The sequence below is a fragment of the Coenobita brevimanus genome, chromosome 74 (genome assembly GCF_032717465.1).
Source record: "Coenobita brevimanus isolate Jiangsu-jjx chromosome 74, ASM3271746v2, whole genome shotgun sequence".
NCBI lineage: Eukaryota > Metazoa > Arthropoda > Malacostraca > Decapoda > Coenobitidae > Coenobita > Coenobita brevimanus.
Window position 1 is genome coordinate 11,043,907 of NC_137027.1, and position 24,316 is coordinate 11,068,222.

A 24,316-nucleotide genomic window follows, 5' to 3' on the forward strand; every position below is an offset into this window, starting at 1 on the left:
AGGGCTTGGGAGGCCCTGCCCTGGGGTCCTGGAGGTGCCACTGGGTGTCTGAGGGTTGTGGTCTCCACAGGATTGGACCACCACCAAGGGCTGCCTGCAGCACCCCTTCCTTGTGGCGTCTGTCAGCGGTGGGCGTCATCCAGGAGCAGCCTGCAGGGCTTGGATCCCCAGGCTAGGGAGAGGCCCTCACCATCACTCCTTGATCTGCAACTCCTCTGAAGGACTGCACCTGTAAGGAGAGAGAGAGAGAGAGAGAGAGAGAGAGAGAGAGAGACATCCCACTTGGCCTCTGGAGGGGTGGTGGGCCAAGGCAAGGACTTCCTACAAAGGGGTAGTCTCAGGGGCTTTGGATGAAGGGCATACAGTGGCCGTCCGTTCCCCAGTGCGTACAGTGGCTGTCACCGCGGTTCCACGAGCCCTAGAGACAACAGCCAAAGTGCATACAGTGGCCATCACTGTGGGGCTGTTCCCTGAGGAGGAGGCAGACGAAGGGCATACAGTGGCCATCCCTTCCCCGTTTCATACAGTGGCCATCACTGCGGTTCTGCCTCTGCCTGGGTTACCAGCCAATGTGTGTAGAGTAGCCATCCCTTCCCCACTGCATACAGTGGTCATCACCGTGGTTCTGTCTCTGCCTGGTTTACCAGCTAACATGCATACAGGGGCCGTAACTTCCTGCCCTGTGCGTACAGTGGCCGTCACCACGGGGCTACAGGGGGTGACAGCTGGAGGGCGTACAGTGGCTATCCCTTCCATGGTGCATACAGTGGCCGTCACCACGGTGCTGCTTGGGACTGTGCAAAGACAAGTACCACCCCGATCCTGGCGAGGTCAGGCCCGGCTGAGATGTAGTTGGCCGGGACTGCTTTCCTGCTGGTGGCCGTGTTGAGAGAAAGAGGGGCGCAGGGCCGTGAGACACCTAGGCCCTTCTCGCTCGGGCCTGACGCTCTCTCTACACGCCCCCCCCCCCGTGGTCTCCTCCTGGGGTGGGTGTGAAGCCGTGAGTCCTTCCTGGGGTGAGTGTTGCGACACCCCTCCCTGGGTTTCCCGTGGGGACAGGCATCTCAGTAACCATCCCTTACATGTTCCCTACGTGTCAACAAGTTGGTTGGCGGAGGGTTAATGCCCCTTCCCGTAAAACAACTACAGTATCTCAAATAGCCTACAAACGGCGGCCACCCCGTACGGGATTATGGTGTCTGGCTCTAAATATATGGAGTGACGCAGTCAGTGAAACATGTTGTCGGTTTGTGACACTGAAAAAAGAAACATTTTAGGGACTTATTACTTTCGTCTGATTAACACCTAGGTTCATAAACATGTACTTCCTGCTTCCACTAATAGCTAAACTCCATCACACAAGAAAAAGGCACGCCTGGAATGCCAGGTCGAGCTCGAATGAGATCCAACCAAACTCCATTAACTTTACCTCATCCATCCTCGCAAGCTACCAGCGTCCTTCCCTATCGGTATTACACAATAATAAGTACGATTTCATCTGATAGAACTACCAAGTCAGAATTGCATGATATTCGGCCAGCCTAGTCATGAGTGTCCTTCGTCACTACTTCCAGAAATGAGTTGAAAAGAAAAAGAAATCTTTGTTGGGTTAAGGTAAACGCACTATAGTGAAAAGTATGTGGGAAGCCAATAAATTACGTTCTTTTTTCGCTCGATTCACCAGTACATAAGTCGTCGCGCAGATGAAGTACTTGTCATTGTTAATGGCCAGTTTATATCGATATAACTAATGGATTCACTCGATCTAAAGTTACTCAATTGGATTGATTGGAAGCCTAAAAAGTTTTGTTGATTTATTATGATCTCCGAAAAACCGAGTTGTCGAACCGTCCATCAGCAGACATGGCTGCATACAAAGCGAGGTAAACAAAGCTGTTCTTTCTTCTGAATTTAGTCAGTAATCTTAAATTGCTGGGTATGGTTTATAATGCCATTCTATTTACAGGTTGCAGGAGTATGATGCTCTTCTAAGCCAAGACGTGATAGACATAAAGGCCTTGAGAAGACTGTGTTTCAGTGGTAAGTGCAGGAAGTGAAGGGGGCGTATATTGAGCCTTATCATTAAACATGCATTACGGATATTAGCATTTCCTCTCGTTGATGCATTAATATTTTTTGTATCTGGGATATATTTGTTGACTTATGAGCACCAGCTATAAGCCTTCATTGATATTGCACTGTTTTGTAATGGGCGTATGGGCATTTAAAAATCACTTAAATGCACACACTTGCAGTTACAAGTGCTTTTGCATGGTTTTCAAAACATGGTATAGGCTTTACGTGTTGCTTTAAGTATAAGTCTAAGTATTTTATTTTCATGTTTTAAACAGTAGAAATACTATATATTTCCATTCCAGTTGAAATGTTTCTGATTGTTTTTTGTGTTTTTCTTATTGGTGAATGTTGGGTTAATTTAAACAAAAGAGAGACCTTCTCATTTCTTTTTTTCTATTCTTCCAGCTTTTTTTTGGTAAATGTGAATGACAGGGATTCAAGCTGTTTTCTTAAAACCAGCGTTCTTAACCATAGTAATTTTAGTACTGTACTAGATACTGTACATCGCAGATAATTAACCTGTCAAATGCCATGTGGGGTCAGGTTGACCCCAACACATTTTTTAAATGATGCCATTCAGCCACTTATTGTTTTAGGGATCTGGCGAACCATGACTTTGTCTTTGGCCAGTGTACAGTATAAGCACACAACATTTGAGTGGAAAGACTCTTTTAGTTCAGGAATTAGGACAAAACGTCTTTGGTGGTTGTCTGGTACCCCACCTAGCATTCTGTGTAACTTTTTTTTTTTTTTTTTTTTTTTTTTTTTCAGATTCTAGGTATTATTGACCATGTTACTGAATGTTGAGATGTTCTACAGTCAACAGGTGAGAATCATAGAAGATCATCCCATTTCTGACGCTGATAATGACACCTGCAGTGATATATCGGATTTTAAAATCATTCAAGGATTTTCTGTCTATAAATATGTCATCTGGTTTATGACTGACTAAGAGGGTGTATGTAGGTGAAGTTGAGGGAGGAGGAGACTGAGGATCATGGTTGGTGATTTTTTTTTTTTTTTAATTTGAATTTATTTTTTTATTTATTTTTTCTGTTTATTATATAGCTAATATTTCAAAAGCAGTATACTGAATACTGTTAACGTCATGTCTTGTCTATCCACTGATGGTTCAGGCTGAAAGCTACTGCCCAGAATCCAGATACCAGTACATACCTGTTCAAGTCCTGTCTGTACACTACTGGTTAAGGCTGAGTTGCCAGTGGTAATCAAGAGAGCATATCCAAAGCTGATAATATTACCATGCAGAAAAATAATAAGCTGATATTATTATGACATGGCCTTAAGTGACCAATCATAGCCTACCTAGTCTTATGGCTTTGGTCTTTGAAATATAGACTGCAAAGTTAGGACAAACTCCTGAGAAATTGGAGAAAGCTTTGGCCTGAACTACACTGGTCATCTTATTAGCTACAATAGCTATATTGATACCGGTATATTTCCAGGTTTTGATTTATGGCTCATTATTTCAGATGTACAAATAATTTCAGTACTTAGTTACACAAATGTAAAAATATTTTTTCTGTTATACAGTGCAGCAATTTCTAATGGCACCATTCTCCAAAATCTGCTAACTTAATGCTTAAGTATCTGAATAAATGAATGCCAACACAAAGTTATACATAACTTTTATAAACCTTCAGATTTTTTGTTAATTTTAGATAAAATATATATATATATATATATATATATATATATATATATATATATATATATATATATATATATATATTTTTAGCAAAAAATTTGCAATTTAATCAGTGCCAACCCTGCTGAGGATGAGGTGGAGGGATGGAATTGGGAGGTATATGAGGGAGAGGGGAGTGAGTTGGAGGGAGGGCAGTCAAATGGCGGGTGACAGAGTGACTCAGAGGCGTTTTGTCTGTGGCCACCCTTTGTGGGATTAGGGCGTCGGGCTATAAATAGATAGATAGTTTATGTTTACTTGATTTGTAAATCATTCAGGTTTTTTTTTAATATAAATGTCAATCTTCTTCAGATTCAGGTAAATTCTTTGCATCATTTTATTTTGATGATACTGTACCGGTATTGTGTTTTTCTTTTCTACGGTGTTATAACTGATACCGATAGTACATTTATCTTTTTATGTTGAGAGCATGCTGGAAGTCAGGGATAATTATTCCCCTCTACAAAGGAAAAGGGGAAAAGGAAGTGTGTGGTAATCACAGGGGCATTTGTCTTAGAGTAATAGGAAAAGTAAATGGTAGGATACTTACTGAGACTTAGGGAAATAAGAGAGGAATTGGTTGTAGAAGAACAGGGAGGTTTTAGTAAGGGAAGAGGTTGTGTAGAACAGATATTCATCCTTAGGTCTTTTGTGGAAAAGGTTCTAGAGGAGGGAAAGAAATTGTGTGTGACCTTCATGAATTTGGAGAAAGCATACGACAGGGTGGATAGACACGGAATCGTTTTCGTTTTCATTTTTGAAGGCTCCAACATGCTTGCATCCGTCGACCTTGGGCACCTAATGGGAGCTGTCCATGTTGCTTGATCTCTGGCAGCTTCCCTATTTAGTCCCTTAACCCTAAGGGCACACTCAGTGTCCTCGTCCCAGATCTTTTTTGGTTCACCTCTCACCACCCTGCCCCCAACATCTGCACCCACTTATCATCTCCCGTCCACTCCATATGCCCAGACCATCTCAATCTACCTCTTTGCATCACAACACCAATGCACTCCTGTCCCGTCCTTCCTTTCAAGTCTTCCATCGTAAACCTAGCCCCCCAAGGCCTTGCACTCAATGACGCACCGAACATCCACCTTATCATTACCATTTCTGTACACATGAGCCTGTGTATATCCTCTTCCTTTACTGCCCAGGTCTCACTACCATACAGCATTACACCCCTAACACATGCCGCATGCAAAGATCCATTAGCACAGAGGGAGAACCCTCTCAATATCAGGAGAGGCAGCAGCTCCCTGAACTTCTTACAGCCACTCTTCACTCTAGCCACAAAGCTAGCTTCTGCCCCACCTCCGGCACATAACATTTCTCCCAAGTAACAAAACTCTTCCACGCACTCAAGAGACTCACCAGCAAGTTCAGCCCTTTCACACCTGGCAACATCCGAATGCTCTTCCTGACACACCACACACATGAAATCAGCATTATCTCACAGTCTACCTCTGATACCATTACATCTCATATGCACTCGCTTATCACAAACACTGCACAAGATGGAATTACTTCCCATGGATTTGGAGAAAGCATATGACAGGGTGGATAGACAAAGAATGTGGAAAGTAATAATAACATATGGAGTAAATGGGAAGTTGTTGAATGCCGTAAAGAGTATGTATGAGGGGGCTAAGGCTGCAGTGTGTGTGGACAGTGAATTGAGTGAATTTTTCTGTTTGAATGTTGGATTGAAACAGGGATGTGTGATGTCCCCATGGTTGTTCAGTCTGTATTTGGATGGGGTTATAAAAGAGGTAAAAGGTAAAGCAGTGGATGCTGAAGTGACCCTAATAAGAGAGGACAGTGTTTGGAAACTCCCTGTGCTGTTGTATTAAGATGATACTATATTGCTAAATGATGACTAAGGGGAACTGCAAGGCGTGGTGAATGAGTTTGGGAGACTGTGTAAGAACTGGAATCTATAGGTGAATGTTGGGAAGAGTGAAATTGTGGTTTTCGAGAGAAGTGAAGCCACTGAATGTACAGTGAGGCTGGATGAGGAGGAAATGGAAAATGTGAGTGCATTTAAGTACGGCACTTGGGCAAGGTGATGAGTAAGGATGGAAGTTTAGAGAGTGAAGTGTTTGAAAGGGTACAACGGGGAAGAAAGGTTGCTGGTTCTTTGAAAGTACTATAGTGATAAGGAACAGGGAAGTGAGCATAGAAGTAAAAAAGTCGCTGCATGACAGTATCATGATACCAACCTTAAAGTATGGAAGTGAAGCTTGGACCTTGTTGGAAGGACACAAGTGAGAGCAGTGGAAATAAGTTATTTGAGGGGAGTATGTGGAGTTACATGGAAAGACAGACTGACAAATGAGAAAGTGAAGGAGCGTTGTGGTGTGTATGTGGATGTGATAGAAAGCATTAAGAGAAATACATTGAGGTGGTTTGGCCATGTGGAGAGGGTGGAGAGCGAGAGACTAATGAGGAGAGTGTATGCAAGTGAGAGGGGATGCTAAGGATGAGATGGAGTGGAGAAGTATATGAGAGATGGGGATGTGAGGTGGGAACAGGACAATGAAATGGCTTTTGACAGGGCGACATGGAGGCAATTTGTTTGTGGCCACCCCTTATGAGTTTGAGGCGTCTGGCAATAGATAGATAGATAGAAGAGCATGCTGGATGAATAAGAATGGTTTAACCTAAAAAACATATGCCACATTATTCATTTATTCATTATGTGCGCAAACTTTCAAAAATTTTAAGGAAAATCATAAAAGTTTTACTTTCATTTCAAAACACAAAATTAAACAACAAAAGGGACACATGGTGAATTGGCCACACCTGTCATGTCCTGGCCAACATATCATTTTGTTTCTTTTAATTTTTGAAGGCTCCAACATGCTTGCATGCGTCAACCTTGGTCACTTAATGATGGATCTCCATGCTGCTCGATATCTGGCAGCCTCCCTGTTCAGTCCCTTAACCCTGAGGTCACACTTAATGACCTTGTCTGAGGTCTTTTTTGTACAAAGTTTAACATTTGTAACTTTGTGAATATGGCAGAAATTCAAAAATTAAGTTGAGGCTTTTCAAGACTCCACATGGCGTTCTGGGTTACGCTTTTTCACCTGGCATACAGAGAGTTAACATTTAATTTTCAACCTAAGAATTAAAGAGAACTAGCAAATAGGTAATTTTCTTATGCCCCACAGTTGTTTTTCCATGAAACCTAGACTCTGGAACTGTCACACTCTGTTTTTCCCACTGCCTACGATCTCCAGTTTTTCAGACGCAGTGTGTCCAGCATCTCAAAATGAATGGATCTTGAACTTGGCTCTCTGTTATCTTGTTTTTGTTTTTCTTGGAGGGAGCAGTTTGCAGGCCCCTGGTCTTCAATTCCTTCTTACATTCATTAAACAAAAAGAAAAAAAGCTAGCTTTGGCTCTTGGCAAAACTGTCAGTCCGTGGATTCTTTAAGAGGTAGCATGGCATCATTTGATTGATTGATGATTGAACTGTGCATGTTGTGTTGCAGGTATTCCAGATGAGGGTGGACGACGGGCCCTGTGCTGGAAATTACTGCTTAACTACCTGCCCCTGGATACTAGTCAGTGGCAGGACACACTCAACAAGAAGAGGGCTCAGTACAGACACTTTGTTGGTTAGTCCTTCATTCATTGGGTTGTACTTGTCACAGTTTACATAGTACTGCCCATTAACCCCTTGAATTTGATAATGTCATTTTCATTTTATTTTTACAACTCTTCAAATAGTTTGTGCAGCCCTTGGGTTAACAAGGCTAAAGAAAATTTAGATATCAAGCATTTATAAAACAGATTATACTGGTTGTTACGTAACTTAACAAATTACAGTGTGTGACAACCAGTTACGCTTTTGAATGTCAGGGCATGGATTACTGTAACTTAGGAATTCTATTTTGGTTAATGCCAAAATGTTTATTCAAGTGAGGACGACTCATTACCTCAAACCCCTTCACTTGGTTGACATCTTTTGTATTGTGCTCTTACTAGCCTCAGAGGCTTTTATGTAGATTAGGAGATATTTTTCAGACTGGTAGGGTTAAATATATACTGAAACTTATGTGAGACTTTTCGAACTGATAAGGTTAAATAGGTACTGTATACTGTACTTTGACATGTTGCAGAGGAAATGGTTGTGGAGCCAGCCCGGTTGAGTAAAAACGGAAGTGGCAACAACCATGTGGAAGACCATCCCCTCAATCCAAATCCAGACTCTCAGTGGGGGTCATTCTTCAAGGACAATGAGGTCTTAGCACAGATTGATAAGGATGTAAGGTGAGTTTATACAGTAAATTGTACTTTTAATTTAATTTATTTTCTATCTGTGTCTCTATCTATTACCAGACCCCTTAATCTCATAAGGGATGGCCACAAACAAATCGCCTCCATGTTGCCCTGTCCCCTGCCATTTCATTGCCCTACTCCCAGCTAACACCTCCCTCTTTCATATACCTCTCCACTCCATCCCTCCATCTCATCCTTGGTCTCCCCCCCTCTCCCCCCTTCACCTCACTCACATACACTCCTTATCAGTCTCTCACTCTCCATCCTCACCACATGGCCAAACCACCCCATTCTGTTTCTCCTAATGCTTCCTATCACATCCACACCACAACACTCCTTCACTTTCTTATTTGTCAGTCTGTCTCTCCATGTGACTCCACATGCTCCTCTCAAATAACTCATTTCTACTGCTCTCACTCTTGACTTCTAGAAGTCCCTCCAACACAATCCAATCTTTACTTCCATACGTTAGAGTTGGTATCACAATACTGTCTTGTAGTAACTTTTTCACTTCCGTGCTCACTTCCCCATTTCTTATCACTGCTTTCAAGGAGCCAGCAACCTTTCTTCCTTGTTGTAATTTCTTCATTGCCATTTATCACAATATTTATGTTGTAACATAAGGAACTATACAAGTATTTTCCTTTCACTGGAATATGTTGTACCATACATACAGATATATGTCAGTGATGCACCAGAATGGGTGGGTGAGAAAGGAGGTCCTAAGCAAAAGTCCTGTGGAAGACTGCTTGCCCATACCCTTATATTTACTCAGCTGCTTACCAAATACTTCACAACCAAATGGGAAGGAACTTTAAAATTAATCATCCAATAAGACAGTGTGATTTCAGATAATACTTGATTGTTATGGAAACCTGTTATTGTAATGTTGGTTAGGATGCTTTATGAATACAACCCCTGGAGAGCAACCATCATTTGATCAAGTTAATCCATATGTTCTAAGACAAAGATTTTTCTTTTTTTAAGTCACTGCTTGCAAAGGGTTAGATAACTGGCCATTCAGGCCTAACAGTCAGTCCTTCCCCTCATAGCCCCTTAAGCAGTTTGTGCCATTGACAACAAATTTACAATGATTTTGGAATCAGAGTTGTAGTTATGATGTGGTGGTTGTTTGTGGTTGCAGACGGTTGTGTCCTGACATCATGTTCTTCCAACGAGGAACAGAATTTCCATGCCGGCAGGTGGTTGATGATCCTGAGGTTGAGCGCCTCCATCGTCGTGTCACCCACGCTGCCCTCGCCTCCACATCTCTAACCAGGAAGGGATTAGGCATCACTAAGGTACATGTGCTGTGACACATGTTCAGCCAAGGGCAAAAATTCTTCTAGTACTGTATTTCACCTTCATATCCCCAAAAGTTGACTGGAGTCTCTTTAGTCATGCAGTGCAATCAAGGGAAGTAAGCTGATCATCTGTCCTTAAATCAATAGAACTACAGTAGCAGCCTCGAGCCCTTATGCCTTGAAGGGGTAATGTAGGATTTCTGTCCCTTTTATACTTGTCAATTCCCTCAGCTGGCTAATGCTTCTAAGATGAGAAGTTTGGTATAGGATGTTGACCATAATTGATTCTTTTTAATATGATGTGTTGGGGAGGCAATGTTGGACTTGCCCTCAGTTGGACAAGCACAGTGGAATAAAAGGCAAACACTTTTCCTTTTCATGTCTTTTCCTGAGCTCGTACTTGCATGTACAAGCATAACATTGTCCTCTTCTGTCCTCTGGTATCATAACATGAGTCTTCCTTTTTACCTACTTTGTCAGCAAATTAGGTTCATTGTTACTTCCTTTATTATGTATTGTATTTTTATATACTTTTATGTATTTTTTATGTATGTTAGGGTCAAAGCAATTAAGATATGCAATTTTTATATATTAGTTAAATTTTGAAAAATTTTATACTGTACGCAAATCCTAACAGCTGTATTATCAAAGTTGAGTACCGTATACAGGTCAAGACTGGGGGCAATGGATGTAAGTTATATGAGAGGAGCATGTGGATTGACATAGCAAGACAGACAGTCAAATGAGGAAGTAAGGGAGCATTGTAGTGTTGAAGTGGATGTGATTGAAAGCATTAAGAAAAATAATTTGAGATGGTTTGATTGTGTGGAGAGGAAGGAGAGTGAGAGACTGACTAAAAGAGTGTATGTCAGTGAGGGGGAGCAGGAAACTGACAGTGAGATGGAGGAATGAAGTGGAGAGAGATATGAGAGTGGAGGGTGTGAGTTGGAGGGAGGGCAGTCAAATGGCATAGGACAGGGCAACTTGGGGTTGCATTGTTTGTGGCCACCCCTTATGGGATTAAGGCCTGTGAGAGTTTTCATCTGAGGACTGGTTAAGATATATTGCTCACATAGATGGCACTCGTGGGCAAGCGAACAGTCACCCTCACGTTATATAACGTAGACAAGTAGTTAAGCTAAGTAGCCTAGCCTTGGGCCCCTGTGCTCCATATGGGGCAGCAAAGGATTGGATGATAAATAGATGTAATATATAGATTCCACTTTCCACAATGCAGTCAGCTAGCTTCTTCTTCTTCTTCTTCTTCTTCTTCTTCTTCTTCTTCTTTTTTTTTTTTTTTTTTTTTTTTCTTTTTTTTTAGCAGGAGGGGACTTGTCTTTTCCCTTTGTGATATCAGATTTGCTGATAAGTCCAGTTGTCTTGTGTTGTAGCACCTTTAACACCTTCTGTCCCATGACACATTTTTCAGTTTGTTCTTGTTTTCTCCAGACAGTTGTATTCAGCTTAGGGGATCCATTTTACATCTGGAGAAGTTAGACTAGCCTTCATTTACCCCTTCATTAAATAAGGTCTCCCCAGAGCTGAATAAAATCATCTGGAAGTATTAAAAAAAAAAAAAAAAAAGTCACCAAGTAGAAGTGGTTAACCATACTCCTGTTTTATAGTTGGAGAATTGTGGGCGTCGATCCACCACAACAGAAGACTACCATCCACTACCCCCTGGTGCTGAGGCTCACTGGGAGGTGGTGGAACGAATACTGTTTATATATGCCAAGCTCAACCCTGGCCAGTCATACGTTCAGGGCATGAATGAGATCATCGGGCCAATGTATTACACTTTTGCCAGTGATCCTAATATTGCCTTTAGAGGTGAGTTTATTCTGCGAGATATATAACCAGAATACATCACACATCATTCATCTAAACCCCCATCGCGTGACCAACGTATCATTTGACATAAGAGACAATTCCCCACAGACCCAGACTTCGCACCTTCACTTACAGCATGACGAAATACATCGTTAGCAACCTTAAGCACTCATCTGCCTGTGGCCCAAACAACATAAGCAACATATGCCTTAAACATATTGGACCACAAGGCATACAAGCACTCACCAACATATCAAACTACAGCTACTCACACAACATAATACCCAACATCTGGAAACATGGTACTGTCATCACTATTACTAAATTCAACAAAGACCCCACATTACCTTCCTCATGCTGCTCCATCACACTTTTCTCTACCCTCTCCAAAGTCACTGAACGACTGGCATTACAATTAATAACACCTTACATCCCCCTAGCCCCATCACAACATGGTTTTAGACTGCTTCACTCCACAAATACCCAGTACTCTTCTTACAGACCTTGCACAAAAGAGTTTTTGATGGCATCATTTCAGCTAGGCCACCACACAGAACACTCCTAGTCACACTAGACATTTGCAAAGCTTTTGATGCCATCCCCCGCCACAACCTCACAAACAAAATATTCAAGACAAACATGCACAATAACACAAAAAGATGGCTGGCAAACTGCTTAGCAGGTAGATGTGCATATGTAACATTTGCCAGTCAGTCATTGGACATCAGAAACTTCACAAACGGTGTCCCTCAGGGATCAGTTTTGTCCCCTACACTCTTTAACCTATACATGTATGACATACCCACACTCCACATACCACAAATACACATAACTTTCTATGCAGACGACATAGCACTTACATGTACACACAACAAAAAAAACTATCATTACACCTTCTGCGCGATATAAAATGACACACGAATGAAGGTTTTTGATAACAGCCTCCTCCATTGGTATCCCTGCGTGTGTTTGTTGCATATTTATTATAAGCTATATCCATTGCTTCTCCCATGCATATTTCTACCTCGTCCTATTTGGCAACTCACCCACTGTCAACTTTACCAACCCTAGCGAGACAGCCAGGTTGTTCAGTATGAAACACATCAGACCCCCCTGTAACGATAGTTTTTTTGCTGTGTGTACACACCAAAACACAAACACAGCCACACATCCTCCAACCTTACCTCAACACACTACATGAATGGTTCACCACAAACAGACTCAAAATTGACCCAGTCAAATCTACAGTGACCCTTCTCACAAATTGGACAGCAGAATATAGTCACAATTTCACACCTTAACATAAACAATACTCCCCTTACACACACACACACACACACACACACACACACACACACACACACACACACACACACACACACACACACACACACACACACACACACACACACACACACACACACACACACACACACACACACACACACACACACACACACACACACACACACACACACACACACACACACACACACACACACACACACACACACACACACACACACACACACACACACACACACACACACACACACACACACACACACACACACACACACACACACACACACACACACACACACACACACACACACACACACACACACACACACACACACACACACACACACACACACACACACACACACACACACACACACACACACACACACACACACACACACACACACACACACACACACACACACACACACACACACACACACACACACACACACACACACACACACACACACACACACACACACACACACACACACACACACACACACACACACACACACACACACACACACACAGAGCATAGTTTAACATACAGAACATCAGTGTCATTTAAACAACACATCATAAAATTAAAAATGAATTAACACCAAGATTCAGCACCTTAAGGTCACTTGCCCTTACAACATCCAGACACAACATGGAAACCACCAAACAATATATAGCTACATTCAGTGATGAATCATGCAAGCCCTGCTTGGGCTTCTAACCTCACTAAAACACACTACAACACTCTACAGACCATACAGAATAAGGCCCTAAAACTAATCACAGGCTGCACAGCTACTACAGCTACAAACCACCTACACCCAGAAACCAAAGTCCTCAAAGTCAATCACACAAATTCTTGCCGCAGCCTCAAGAGCCCACACCATCCACTACACTAATTGGCAGCACATCCACACACATCAAGGAACATCAAAACAACACTCAGCACATGATACATTATCATTTACAAATACTGTCATCTCTCTCCCCCCTCACCTGCCTCAAACCAGCTTCCAAAAGCACATCTATGCTCAGATCACACGCTCTTCCATTCAGTCACCCAAAGACAACACACAGCTGCATGGACTACCTCCTGATATCCACCCTTCTAAATTCTACCTCCCTTGTGAGGACATGGTCCACCTGGCCAGACTGAGATGTGGGCATCATCCAGCCCTCTTGAGTTATCAGAAGAGGCTGGATGACTCAGTCTCTGATGCCTGTCCAGGATGCAGAACAGCTCCCCATTCTATTAAGCACATTATGGAAGACTGCATTGTGCACAATTGCCTGTGCCAGCAACACAACATACAGTCTGTGAGAGGTCTGTGGGAAAGCCTGGTCTCGGCCATCCCCTTCCTTAGGGACTCGGGGCTGTTCATTCAGACTGCCTAGGGAGCAACTACTGCTACTACTAGCAGGAACTGGATCAATATTTACACATTGTCACTTCTGTCTTCACTAATACAGGTACCATGTACATATGACAAAATACATGTAGACCATATTTAAAGTTATTTCACTTAAGTAGTTTTATTATTGAATGATACAGTTGGGAAGGTATATGGAAGAATTATTATAAAGAAAGTAAGAGAGATATCAGAAGTCCTAGTGAATGACAAACAGGATGGCTTTAGGAGTGGCATGTGTGGATCAAATATGTGCATTAAGGCAGATAGTGGAGAAGGCGTGTGAGAAGGACTATACGGTGTTTATGGCATTTATGGATCTGAAAAAAGCATACCGGTATGACAAAGTAGACAGAAAAGGATTGTGGAAAGGGTGTAGATGTTAAGCTACTAGGTGCCATCAAGAGTTTATATGACGGTAGTGAGGCATGTGGCGGTGGCTCAATCGGTAGAGAGGTGGCCAGCAGTCCTAACGGACCCAGGTTCGAATCCCGGCTGGGGCAGGGAACAGTTTAAGGATTTGAATTTCATTAAATCAGGCTTTACTGATCTACCAGAAGACCCACCGACATGTGGTAAAAATACCCCCGCTAATACCAATACACCAGTTCTGTGAGACAGCCCTAGCATGTATTCAATATGGATGGTGGGTGTTAGTGCCGAAGTGGTGACATGTAGAAGTGTATGGTATGTAGGAGGACTGCTGGGCCTTGATAGCAGGCTGTGAAGCCTATGCCCAGAGTCTGACACATAAAAAAAAAAAAAAATGTGTAAGGGTAAATGGGCATCTAAGTGATTGGTTCACGATCATTGTGGGCGTGCGACAAGGTTGTATGATGTCCCCATGGGTGTTTAGAATATATGTGGATGAGGTGATGAGAGAAGTAAAAACGTGAGTAATGGAGAGAGGAATGGTGTTGGTATTGAATGGTGATGGATGGAATATCTCAAATTTGTTGTATGCTGATGATGCAGTGCTACTTGCGAACACCAGACAAGAGCTTGTCTGTAAGCGTCATGCCTTGAGAGTAAATGTGGAAAAGAGTAAAGTGATGGTTATTGAGAGAGAAGGTGACTCCCAGTGTGATGTTACAATGAACAGAGAGAGACTAAAATTGGTGAGAGATTTCAAAGACTGGGGCACAGTGACGGAAAAGAGAGAAATATATGCAAAAGATGTGGAAAGTAGAGTAACACAAGGAAGGGAAGTAGCTGATGCTATGGAGGCCTTGATTAAAAAAAACGAGGCTTGAATGTTGCAGCTGTGTGAGGCTTACATGATGGAGTGTTAGTGCCAGCTTTAATATATGGATGTGAGACTATGATGTGGCATGAAAATGAAAACTCAGGAATAAGAGCAGTGGTGATGGGACTCCTGAGGATGAATGTAGAGTACAGAGAGTGGATAGGATGTGGCATGAAAATGAAAACTCAGGAATAAGAGCAGTGGTGATGGGACTCCTGAGGATGAATGTAGAGTACAGAGAGTGGATAGGATACTGAATAATGTGATTCGTGAAAGATGCAGAGTGAGGAAGTCTGTGGACACCAGAATCGAAGAGAGTGTACTGAGATGGTTTGGTCATATAGAGAATGTGGACGACAGTAGAATGGTGAAAAAGGTACAGTATATAATATCTGAGTGAATTTGAAGGAGGGAGAAGGTGAGGTAGGCCAAGAAAAAGGTTGTGGGAGATTCTGGATGAGTGTGTAAGGACGAGAAGTTTGGAAGTTGGTGAGGCTAAGGGACTGACAAGAGACCGAGCTGGCTGGATGACTTTTGTATGGAGAAGCACATAACCAGGGATTTGGCCCCCCTTTTTAATGTGACAGGGTTCGGATTGACTGTCAGATAGGTATAGCCTATGTGAAGCTACAGAACATGATGAATTCCCCCCCCCCCCATCTGATAGAGCCAGGATGCCATGGGCTTTAATGATGAGTGAATGGAAGCATGTCCCATTGAACTGGGCAAACTTAGTTTGTCTGGATGTTGCTACTCCTCACCCTACCCTAGGGTGGGAAAGGAGATCTGGATGATGATGATGATGATGAGTTTTATTATTGAATTGCTGGTGAATTTAAACCAATTTTTTTACTTTGTGTTTCTCTTCATTACAAAGTTATTTTGAAGTCTGGAATTGTTTATTTTTTACCATTTACCCCAGATTCATGGACCAGAACCATCTGAAGTAACATTTTACGTGCACACGTCCTAGACTCAAGTGAGGACTGCCTATACCGTCAGCATATACACAAGTTTTTATTTTCCACACATTCCCAACATAGTTCATTATCCCACTTGTACCTGCTGTTCTCACTTTGATTTCTTTTACAACACCATCCACAGAAATAGGTTGCAGTATATTGCAAGTTGTTAGTGTCATATGAAAGGAAGATAATTAATTATGGTTCCTCCAAGGCTGAAGAAGATAGCTGTAGGGGATGTGGCTAGTGTGAGCTGAGGCCTTCTGAAGAAGTATTGGTAACTGTGCACCTTCTACTTTCGTAATTTTGTACATTAAGATCTTCAGTCTCGAGACATCATTTTTAATTTATTTTTGCCAGTCTCAAACATTGTATTCAACAAAAGTAAGACATCGCTGAGCAGTAGGAATTATCTATCTATGTATCTATTGCCAGACGCCACAATCCCGTACGGGGTGGCCATTTTACTCTGAGTTATTTGTTTTACAGGGAGGGGCACTAACCCTCCACCAACCCACATGACACGTTGGGAGCACGTGTGGTTTGATTATATGGTTACCACCCAGCGTTATAAATGGTTTCTTGGGTTACAGGAAACCATTTGGCTTGTCACTTAATGTAAAGCCACCTGTAACGGAAAGAAAAGCATTAAGTAGTGACAGGAAAGATGGGAGAAATAGGAAGAGAGGAGGGCTGGCACAGAAAAAGAAAGATAAAGGCTAAGGAAGAAGTAGGCAGCACTACATCAAGTGAGTGGATGATGGTCGCCACCACCTACCACTAAGTAGGAATTATGTGATGATGATATAACAGCTCCTGAAGAGGGTCTGAGTTAGAATAAGATTGTTCTATATCCTGAATAATGTAAGCAACTACTGTATATATATATGGGCTTATGTGGGCTTCTGCCTTTGGTTCCTTCTTTCTTGCATTAAAAAAAAAAAAAAAAATCCATCCATCCATCATCCAATCCTACATTGCTCCATGAGGAGCGTAGGAGCCCGGGGTTAGGCAGTGGATCCCGACATTTAGGATGAGAGTGATGAACCTCACTCATCCCTGAGTGGCATTTCGTCAGTAGTCATCCCCAATCACCCCTTGGATATAAACCTTCACCGGCTCAACCCGATTGGAGTGCAATAATTACCCACTAAACCACCAGGTGCCAGAATTTAGTTATTTTGTTGCCACCCAGCATAGTAAATGGTTTCCTGGTGTACATGAAACCACTTGGCTTGTCACTCAGTGTGGAGTCACCCACAGGCAGAAGGAAGAGGAAGGAATGAAGGAAAGAAAGAGAGAAGAGGGAGTGTAAAGTCACCCATAGGCAGAAGGACAAGGAAAGAATGAAGGAAAGTAAGACAGAAAAAATAATAATAATCGTTTCGTTTTTAAAGGCTTCAACATGCATGCATGCATTGACCTTGGTCACCTAATGGCGGCTGTCCATAATGCACGATCCATTGCAGCCTCCCTGTTCAGTCCCTTATCCCTGAGGTCACACTTAATGACCTCGTCCCATGTCTTTCTCGGTCTACCCTTCACAACCCCACCCCCAATAGTAACACTTCTCACCTTCCTCACCCAATTATCATCCCCCATCCTCTCCACATGTCCAAACCATCTCAATCTACCTCTCCGCATCACAACACCAATACACTCCAGTCCCATCCTACCTCTCAACTCTTCCATCGTAAACCCAGCCCCCCCAGACCTTGAACGCAGGGACGCACTACACATCCACCTAATCATTGTCATTTCTGTACGTCTGAGCCAGCGAATATTCTCCTCCTTTGCTGCCCAAGTCTCACTACCATACAGCATTACACTCCTAACATGCTGCATACAAAGACCCCTTAGCACATAGGGAGAGCCCTCTCAATGTCAGAAGAGGCAAGAGCTCCCTGAACATCTTCCAACCACTTCTAACCCTAGCCACAAAGCTAGCTCCAGCCTCACTTCCAGCACACAACATGTCTCTCAGATAACAAAAGTCTTCCACACACTCAAGAGATTCATCAGCAAGTTCAATCCTTTCATGCCTGACAGTCTCCACCTGCTCTCCCTGACATACCGTACACATAAAATCAGCATTATCTCGCAGTCTAATAATAATAATAATAATAATTCATTCAACTGCCGTACAGAAATGTGATACCTGTAACGGCAATATTTGAAATGCCATCTTTGATGATGTGACAGAAATTGCTAGTATAGACTGTTTAATATCCAAATGTCATACAAAAAAATGGTATGGGCTGCATCCGGAGTGTCTCCCTCAATCATATGTTACGAGAGAATATTAGGATAGAATGTTCAAGGTTAATACAGGTATAAGAATACCCTACAAGAATATAGTGCAGGCAGTATCAGAAATGTCTCATTTGATCACAGAGAATGCTGAGGTTGACTGCTTCTGGTGCTTCATTTCACTGATGGGTGAAATCCGAGACTTTTTTATCCGCACTCTGGACGACAGCGCCAGTGGGATCGGAGCCATGATGGAGCGGCTGATGGCAAATCTTAAGCACCACGACTTCCAGCTGTGGAACCGCCTCAGGGTTCAGGAGTTGAGGCCTCAGTTTTTCAGCTTCAGGTATATGAATCTCAAGGGTATTTTTATAGCAGGATGGTATGAAAGATATTTGGGAGAGGGGGGTTGTGAGTTGGAGTAAGGGCAGCCATATGGCGGGGGACAGGGTGACGTGGAGGCAACTTGTGTGTGGCCATCCCATTCAGGATTAAAGCATCTGGCAGTAAATAGATAGGTAGATGGGTTGGATGAAATGCAGGGATGTGGTAGAAAGATATATGATTGAAAGGGGGATGTGAGTAGGAGAAAGAGCAGCCTGATGGTGGACAGGGTGTCATGAGGTGATTTTTTGCAACCATCCTTTCTGTGATTCAGGCATCTGACTATAGGTAGATAGACGTCATTATGTGGTTCTTATTTATTGTACTATGTTACATCCTCCGGCCGAAAGAGTTAACCCGTGGATTGCGCAACTACCTTTTTTTATCCCACCCCATGGTGTGGAAAAAACTAAGGAAAAAAAGCTTTCTTATAAACTTGAAGATAAACATCCAGGGCATCATCTGGTGACAAGAAAAAATCTCTCTCTCCGTCTTTGTGTAGGGCCATGCGTAAGTTTATGTATGGGTGTACTGTAGTGAAAAAAAAAAAAAAAAATTGTTTTTCTTTATTATAAGCTTGATGATAAACATCCAGAGTATCATCTGGTGAAAAGCAAAAAATCTCTCTCACTCTATCTTTGTGTAGCACCATGCATAAGTTTGCGTAGGGGCCTAGTTGTTTACGGTGATGCACAGCCTCAGCTGTGGCTTACAGCAAGATGCTACCCAGCCTGACCTGTGGCTCACACTCCACGGGTTAATCTATTAATAGATTTAATGCTGATAAGGTTGTGTTGTATATATAATAATATGGTGCTAAAGTATTTCAGCCCTACAGTTTGATTTTTCAGATGGCTGACACTGATGCTGTCTCAAGAGTTTGATCTGCCAGATGTTATCCGTGTGTGGGATTCCTTATTTGCCGATGCTAACCGCTTCACCTACTTAATACAAGTCTGCACAGCAATGATGGTGTAAGTTTTAGGATTCAAAATATCAGTTTACCATTTCTTTCTAATGCTTTTCTGCTCCTAACAAAATGGATAGGATCCAGAGATGGTGTAAGAAATAGGGAGGAATTTATACAAGAATGCTTGCATTCTGTCAGAATTACCACCAGTCAGTCTTTGATTTTAAACTTCATCCTTCAAACTAAACCATGGGCTGGTTACTTCAACATCTGTTGCATTATCTGTCAGTTGTCCATTTAAAGAAAGAGTGCAACTTTTTTGTTGTGAACCTCATTCATGAAACATCATCCATTCATTCTCATTACTTGTATTTGTGGAAAAGTAAGGTGATCAGCTTGAATACAGATGTTATCATAGGATTGTTGTAGGGAAAAGTATGTGGAAGAACAGTTATAGAGAAAATAAGGAAGATTTTTTCTTTCTTTCTTTTTCTTTTTCTTGTAAAGGTATATGGATCAGATTTTTACCATAAGATACATTGTGTAGAAAGCATATGATATGGGATGTAAGGTATTATAGCCATATATAGATGTGGAAAAACATATGACAGGGTGAATAGTTTTTTTCCCCCAAGTGTGGTATGCCAGGCACCTACCAGACACTCACTCAGTGGCATTCTGCATTGAGGTGACTACATTAGGTGACAACCCAAATGGAGTCTTTTAATGGAGAAAACCATTCACCACATTTGTTGACAGCTGTATAACCAAATGAATGTTTGATGGTCCAGTGGGTTAAGGCACACTGCAACCAAATGTGACCAACAAGCTTTAAATCTGAGGTGGTTGGGGTTTATCACTCACATAATGCCACACAGACAAGCTGTCCCCCATGCCTTGAACATCACTGCATTACTAAGTAGGCAAGTCCCACACCTACAGTATATGCTGGGTGATTGGATGGAAAACTTGAATGTTGTTTATGGTGGTAGCGAAATATATGTAAGAATAGATGAATGTCTAAGCAAGTGATTCTGTACCAGTGTGTGAAACAAGACAAAGGTGCATCATGTCCCCATAGATTTTCAGTAGATTACCATGAGACTTTAACTATGGAAAGGGGAGTAGAGCTAGTGATGGATGGTAAAGAGTGAAGTATTTCTAATCTTATGTATGCATATGGTGCTATGTTGCTTACTAATAATGAACAGGATCTTTGCAAGTTAGTTCATGGTCAGTGAATGTTTGCAAGTGGGATGGTGTGAAGGAAAATGTAAATAATAAAGTGGTAGTTCATTTAGTTTCATTTGCATATTTTTCAATCCATCCACAGGCTACAAAGAGATGCAATGCTGCAGAATGACTTTGGTGCCAATATGAAGTTACTTCAGGTGAGATTCCAGACTGATAACTGTACTTTTCCGTTATATTAAGCAGATGCATGGTTTGCAAAAGATTAGGTAGTCAAAAGAAGCCCCTTCAATCCAGTTACCCTTTAAAAATCGTCTGGTGGGTTTATTCAGATTAAGGATGACCTTTCAAACTGCAGAGGTTACCCATAACCTTAATAGACCCCCTTCTCTTTTATATACCGGTAGGTGGCGGCGCTCACCATCCACTCACTTGATGTAATGCTGCTCTCGAGTGGCTCCCCTTTCCTCACTTCCTTCCCTCTTCCCTTCTTTCCTCTTAAGTTGCTCTTTCCTTCATTCTTTCCACTTCCTTTTGTCTATTGGTGACTCTACACTGATTGACAAGCCAAATGGTTTCTTGTACATCATGTAACCATTTACTACACTGGGTGGCAACTGTATAACCAAACTGTGGCACCTGGTGGTTGAGTGGGTAATTAAGGTGCTTCATCCGGTTTGAGTCTGTGTCGGTTCATATCCGATGGATGGTTGGGGTTTATTGCTCATGTAATGCCACTCAGGGATGAATGAGGCTGGTCACTCTCATCTTAAATGTGAGGACCACCTTGCCTATCCCCGGCTTCTATGCTCCTCATGGGGCAACACAGGTTTAGGTGATGTATGTATGGTACAGCTACCACAAATTGACTTAGGACTTCCCCCCACTAGGTAGTAAAAAACACAGAAATCATAGTATATCACAATGTTTGTTCATGAAATGTCATTCATTAATATGAAATCAAGTTTCCCTTGTTTTTCAGGACTATTTGGATGTGCTTTGGCATGGAATCACTTAGATCTCTAAAGTAATCTAAGAACATTTCTTTGCACCAAACATTTGTCAGTTCAGTCTTGAGGTTGTCCAGATTGGGTGTCTTCTTCCCCGCCATGATTTTCTTCATCTTTGCCCAGCAGTTTTCTGTCTGATTTAGATCTGGACTGTTGCCAGGCCAGTCGAGGACCTCAATCCGATTATCCTGAAGCCATTTTGTCACCTTTCTTGACTTGTGACATGGAGCTGAATTGTGCATGGAAAAGTCGTACCCATGAATAGCAGAAAAGTTTAACAAATGATCTGTCAGAACTTGAATGTACTGGCCACCATTCATCATCAAGTTCTTAGGAAGAAAGTAGAGGCCTCCCCTTCCCATTTCACCTGAGAAACACCCCCATACCATTACTGATTGTGGGTGCTTTACGGTTGGCACTGTGTAAGCAGGATCATATCGACTATGGGAGGCAGGGCGACGATCCTTGGCAGAACGCACCTGGAACACTTGAAATATGCTTTCATTGGAAAACAACTATTTTCCACTCATCCGATGCCCAGTGTGCATACTTCTTAGCAAACTGAATGCGCTGCTTCTTCATGCGATCAGTAAGAAGTGGTTTCTTGGCTGCAGTGAGGCTTGGCAAACCCAGCTCCTTTTGCAAGCGGCACTGGATAGTTTGACTTGAAATGTTTTGTAACAACTGGGGATGCATTCTCTTCAATTCTGCTGCTGTCAGCCGAGGATTCTTGATTACTTCCCATTTCAGAAGCATATCTGTACCTCTGGAAGTCATCCTCTTCTTTCCACTGCCATGCTTGTGCTTTGGTACGACATCAGGTGGCAGGCCGTGCGCTGCAGCAAGAATCTTCATGACGGTCGACTTTGCGCGTCCAGTACGTTCACAAATCGTGTTGATAGGGACATTATCCTGCCTCCATGCAATGATATGGACCCTCTCATCCTTTGAGCAGTACTTTCCAGGCATGACAGCTTGACTCTAGGAAAATAACAGGGCAAACAATAATGTATACAAAAAAAGAGGGAGGTGCAAGCTCGGAGCGACGGGAACATATACTGTACTCCCACTCTCGCTTCTGGGCAAGCACTGTTGTGCTGAGTGTTTCACCACCTCCCGCCAACACCAGAGGAGTTGCGAGTTACTTCTTGCCCCAGAAATTCTCTTAATAGAGGTGGAAACACAAAGCAAAGACAGACAACTCTCCCATAGCAATTTTGTGTGTTGGTCCTAAGTCAGTTTGCAGTGGGTGTATGTATGTATCTTTCAAAAGTTGAATAAAATAGTCTGTAGCTTGTTAGGATGAATATATAGTTATAAGAAAATACATTGTCAGATGAAGGGGGTTAAAAGGCTATTTTGCTCCTGTATTTTGGATTTTCATGAGAGAAACATCATCATCATCATCTAAACCTGTGTTGCCCCATGAGGAGCGTAGGAGCCCAGGGCTTTGCAAGTGGGTCCTGACATTTAAGATGAGAGTGAATTCATCCCTGAGTGGCATTACATGATCAATAAACCCCAGCCACCCCTTGGATATGAACCGACACAAACTCAGTCCAGTTGGAGCACCTTAATTGCCCACTAAACCACCAGGTGCCATTGTTTGGTTATTTGGTTACCACCCAGTGTAGTAAATGGTTTCCTGGTGTACAGGGAACCATTTGACTTGCCACTCAGTGTAGAGTCACCCATAAACAGAATAAAAGAGGAAAGACGAGAGGACAGGGCAGCCACCTGAGAGCAGCACTGCACCAAGTGAGTGGTTGGTGAGTGCCCCCACCCAGAAACATTGATTTTTAAATGTTACACTAAGCTAATTCGGGATAGCAGTGGTTAGTTTGTATTTGAACATAAGGTATTCTACAGTGAGGCCTGTGTTTTGGCTCAGGAAGCTTCCAAATGCCATTTCATTGTACAGTACAGCTTGTTTGTGGACATGGCACACAAGTATTGTACTGTCTCTTGAATGTAAAAGTGTGGTCAGAGTCTGTTTGCACAACCATTCGTTGGAATGACTCAAAATTGCATTCAAACAAAGGGAAAGATGAGTGGGCAAAAATGGTATGGGTTCATCATTCTTTTATTTAGTTTTATTTTTTCTTCCTTTGGATGTGATTTTGCATCTAAAGAAAGGTTGTGCAAAAGCACTTTCTAAGTATGATTTAGCATCCCAAGAAAGGGGAAGTGCAACATATAAGAAAAAATTTATGTATAGTTTGGTAACTACAGCATTAAGGAAAAGGTGTTTCAACCCTCCTAGCCTCACAGTAATATGACCTTAAGTAAGTGCAAAAATAATAATACGTCTCTTTCTGTTTTCATTGGTAGCACTACCCTCCTGTGGACGTGCAAGTGGTACTAAGCAAGGCCACAGAGCTGGTGGAGGGCGGAGAGGTGTCCCCTGTTGACCCCTCACAGCCGGAGCCATCCAGTTGA

At 42.4% G+C, this 24,316-nt stretch overlaps 1 protein-coding gene across 1 annotated transcript; it reads left to right on the forward strand.

The window, feature by feature from the left end:
• Positions 1-1,863: 1,863 nt before the first annotated feature.
• On the forward strand, positions 1,864-24,316 carry LOC145407746 (TBC1 domain family member 13). The gene is made up of 10 exons (XM_080278620.1): positions 1,864-1,883; positions 1,967-2,040; positions 7,281-7,406; positions 7,911-8,061; positions 9,215-9,371; positions 11,000-11,204; positions 18,527-18,728; positions 19,618-19,740; positions 21,010-21,067; positions 24,209-24,316. The coding sequence occupies exons 1-10, from the start codon at positions 1,864-1,866 to the stop codon at positions 24,314-24,316; spliced, it is 1,224 nt and encodes a 407-aa protein (XP_080134746.1).

What these genes read in the sequence shown, in the direction of transcription:
- LOC145407746 (XM_080278620.1), top strand. Translation starts at nt 1,864, where the DNA reads ATGGCTGCATACAAAGCGAG. An exon ending in ATGGCTGCATACAAAGCGAG is followed by an intron (nt 1,884 to 1,966) that starts GTAAACAAAGCT and finishes TTCTATTTACAG; the next exon opens with GTTGCAGGAGTATGATGCTC. An exon ending in TCAGTACAGACACTTTGTTG is followed by an intron (nt 7,407 to 7,910) that starts GTTAGTCCTTCA and finishes GACATGTTGCAG; the next exon opens with AGGAAATGGTTGTGGAGCCA.